At 34.4% G+C, this 3,614-nt stretch overlaps 1 protein-coding gene across 1 annotated transcript; it reads right to left on the bottom strand.

Annotated features, from left to right (window-relative positions):
* Positions 1-1,115: 1,115 nt before the first annotated feature.
* On the bottom strand, positions 1,116-3,202 carry LOC104213998 (mitochondrial pyruvate carrier 1-like). Its single transcript, XM_009763585.2, has 5 exons — positions 2,943-3,202; positions 2,030-2,144; positions 1,865-1,919; positions 1,539-1,674; positions 1,116-1,306 (listed from the first exon to the last, which is right to left on the bottom strand). Exons 2-5 carry the CDS (start codon positions 2,120-2,122, stop codon positions 1,270-1,272), a joined length of 321 nt encoding a protein of 106 aa, XP_009761887.1. The 5' UTR covers positions 2,123-2,144; positions 2,943-3,202; the 3' UTR covers positions 1,116-1,269.
* Between the last annotated feature and the right edge of the window lie 412 nt (positions 3,203-3,614).

Raw genomic sequence — 3,614 nt, 5'->3', positions numbered from 1 at the left:
CAACTGTTCTTTAGTGGTATTATCACAATTGACTATGTAATATAAAAAGATTATGTCGGATCCACTTACAAAATGCCTGACTAGAGAGACGGTCGAGAGATCATCGAGGGAAATGAGACTATGACCTACCATAAGCTTTCACAGCGGTAAACTGGAGATTCTAAGACCTAGGTTCAAGGATATAAAATAAAGTTATGAATTACCGTTCAACATTGTCAAATAAAATTTTAGATCATTCTCGTGATGAGATAATATTTAGTAATAAGGATAAGGTGTTAAGGCTTTTAATGATTTCTAAGTTGATATGAGATTATGAAATAGTGTATCTATGGGATTACACGTTTAGGAATTACCTATGTAAGTCTGAAATGTAAGCCCCTTCAAGGAAATTTCTGTAAGGCTAATTCTCTAGGCACTTACAAAATAAGACAATGCTCATGGGTGAAATGAATAAAACAATGAAAACTAAAGACGGATAAGTATTGATTGTGTGACTTATGTTGCATAGGTATATACCGAAGCTCGACAATTCATAGATGCAAATCTACCGATTAACCGAGTATATCCGATATACGTTCATTACAGAAAGTTCAAAGGAAAATATACTTATCAAGATACGATTACTCCTTGCTGGCGAATCACACACTTCTTTCATGCATATTTTATTATATAACTGTTCCCCATTTATGTGAGGTTTGTTGCATTTTTAGTTGTGGTATGAATAGAAAATAAAGGGCAGAGAAAGGAGAAAAATAAAAAAGGATTTATTTTTACTAAGAAACTTTATCCCTCATCGGAAAAAAAGAAAAAATTCTTGTGCTTATATAAAGAAGCACTTTTTCTAGCTTCTAGAGAGTTGAAAAGAAGACAAGCCTCGCGTCGTCGCTCGCTCGCTCCAGCTTCGAATTCAGTTTTGTATTTGTATTTGTATTTGTGCTTTGATTTGGATTTAAATTTGGTCAAAAGATCTGTCTAAATGATATAATGTCAGATAGGTTATTAGGATTATGAGCAGAAGACTATGGAGCTATTGCCAGTGAGCCACTTCCCTCGTTCCATATGTTCGGCTCTCTTCACAACTTTGTACATTACCACAAAGATAGCTAACTCTATTATAGACGAAATAAGGAAACATGCAATAATTTGGCACCTTACATATATGTAATTTAGTGTAAAAATACAAGTTGTTTTAGTACAAGCGGAATATGAAGCAACTTTTGCTCTCTTTTGGTCGTCAACTTGTCGGGGAATGAAACGAAGGAACTTAAGTCAATAAGAAACATTGTCTTCCTTCTGCGGCAAGTACCTAAAGATAAGCACAACATGAAAAAGATCAGATTTTATTTTTCACTGAAACAAGAAGGCAAAAGGTGATTAATACAGGAAAAGCGAAAGTTGATCCAGCCAGATTTACATCAAATTAAGGCGCTCAAAACTCTGGTTCAGGTACCAGAACTTTTGAAGTATTTTATAATTGTTCAAATAGTATTGTTATTTCTGCTAATGTCACTACCGAACTTGTGAATGGAAACATTTACCGTTGATGCTTTAGCCAACGGGAAAGTTGATAGAGCTGCACTGACTCATTTGAAACATGGCAAGCCAGAAGCAGATGATTGCGAGGATGTACCATCCATGCAAATCTCATACACAATAAGGAATACACACATAATACTGCACCCAAAGAGACACAAGCAATATCCGAATTCCACAATTTAAGAATGGTCTAAAACTGAGACAATATTTTATGCAAGATCAAAAGCCGAGCACCAGACGTTCTGTTTCCACAGAAAATCGTCTTATTTTGCACCAAAAAGAAAGGACAAACAGACAATTGTTTTAGTAAAATGACACTAATATTCACCTGCAGTCATATTCCCGGATATTGCATCTGCTGGCTTCCTTGAATCCATCATTCCCTAACATATTAGTTCTCATAAACTTCAGAGAGTTGCACTCGGAAGAAAAATAAGGAACTTTATACATTAGATAATTTAACGAAAACGAAAAACGGAGGTTGGGAACATACAGCAATGACAAATCCCCAATTGGCCATAGGTCCCCAGAAGTGAGTTGTTTTAGGGCCAACGGGACTGTTCCAGAATGCCCGGAAGAAAGCCATGATCTTGTTATTTCAATTGTTTCTGCATATATTTAAATAACATCCAAGCTTATCAAAATTTACAAGACTTTGCAAGTATCAATAAATGACATGCTCGTTATAAATGAAAAATTCTAGCTGTCTACCAGGGTTGAAATCTTCTCTATATATATCGGATACTCCCTAGGAGACAGGCTTGAAAATCTAACCTCCTAAATTTGCTGAGAGATATGGTGCCTAATGTTGAATGGAAACTCCATAATATAACAGAAAACAAATACTAGCGACTTAATTTCTATGGGTTTATATATCTAGCACCGATCGAGGGTTTAGTTAACAAAATCTTATGTTGTTTCCTACGACAAATACTTATTTCCACTCTGATGTTTATACCAAATTATGCAACTTAAGATACATATCACTTAATCATGAGTGATGAAAGATTCATATCACTTAACCATTAGTGAATATAAGATACATGTCTTGCATTTGTTTTTGGTGAAAACACCGAACAGGTAGTTTTTATTTGAACCAAACTTTAAATAATGCAAAGAACTTATTAATTCATACTCTAGACTTTTATTTGTAAATTGCAATTAAACTCAATCCTAATCATTTTCCTCTTAATGAGAAAACAAATAGGGAACTGCGCGCTTATTTTTAGCTAAGGTCATGAAAGGCCTCTTTGCAGATGTTCTTTATTTATATGTGCTTTACAAACTTTTTTCAAAATATACCACAACCAAAAAAATCTGAAGAAGTTTCAAATATATTTATCAGTGAAACAAAATCTTTGAAAACTTTTGCAAATTCTTCCAAATAAGGAATGAGCCCTTAGTACCTTTTGCCGCTGCAGCAGATGGCTAAACGAGGGGAGAGAAGCCGCCGGCGAGGGAGAAATAGCAACAGCAGCTAGGTTTCGCTGGTCGCTTTGATATGAATGTTATGAGCAGCTGTGAAGGTAATAGCTATGGCGACCGACGGTGTAAATCACCATTGGAAATCGATTTAGCTGGTTTTGTTTCACTTTAAATGTCAGTCATACATTTGACACTTTAAATGTCAGAAATTATATATGGTTTAATTTTGCGACCATACCCCGTGTAGTTAGTTATGTCATATCGGGGTATATCTACCCCATGAGATGCGTATGAACATTAAGTATTATTGCATCAAAGTAGAGTACGCCATAAATAAAGGTGTGTCATTCTTATCCACTTCGAAAACGACATTGGAGGGTATTCGAATAGTTGGTACATTGTAAAACGTCGAGTCAATTAGTTGGATGGCAAGTTTTTGGACCGTCTATAATATTTAATTGCAGTTTTTAAATTTATTAGGTAAATAATCATTTTTAAGATGAAAATAATATTTGAATAAAATATCCCAAACAAAAACACATTTTCGAAAATTTGACATGTAAAACTCCATCACGATCAAAAAGGTTTTAGAGTTACAAATATAGTGTAACGATTCAATAGGTCGTTTTTGTATTGGGAAAAATTATATATAA

This window comes from Nicotiana sylvestris, chromosome 6, assembly GCF_000393655.2.
Source record: "Nicotiana sylvestris chromosome 6, ASM39365v2, whole genome shotgun sequence".
Classification (NCBI taxonomy): domain Eukaryota; kingdom Viridiplantae; phylum Streptophyta; class Magnoliopsida; order Solanales; family Solanaceae; genus Nicotiana; species Nicotiana sylvestris.
The sequence above is the reverse complement of the archived record's forward strand: the minus strand, read 5'-3'. Positions and strand labels throughout refer to the sequence as shown.

Coding starts and splice junctions, on each gene's coding strand:
- LOC104213998 (XM_009763585.2), bottom strand. CDS start 2,122: ATGGCTTTCTTCCGGGCATTCTGGAACAGTCCCGTTGGCCCTAAAACA. Junction 1,920..2,029: donor ATTGGGGATTTGTCATTGCT/GTATGTTCCCAA, acceptor CTAATATGTTAG/GGAATGATGGATTCAAGGAA. Junction 1,307..1,538: donor CGTTGGCTAAAGCATCAACG/GTAAATGTTTCC, acceptor GCTTATCTTTAG/GTACTTGCCGCAGAAGGAAG.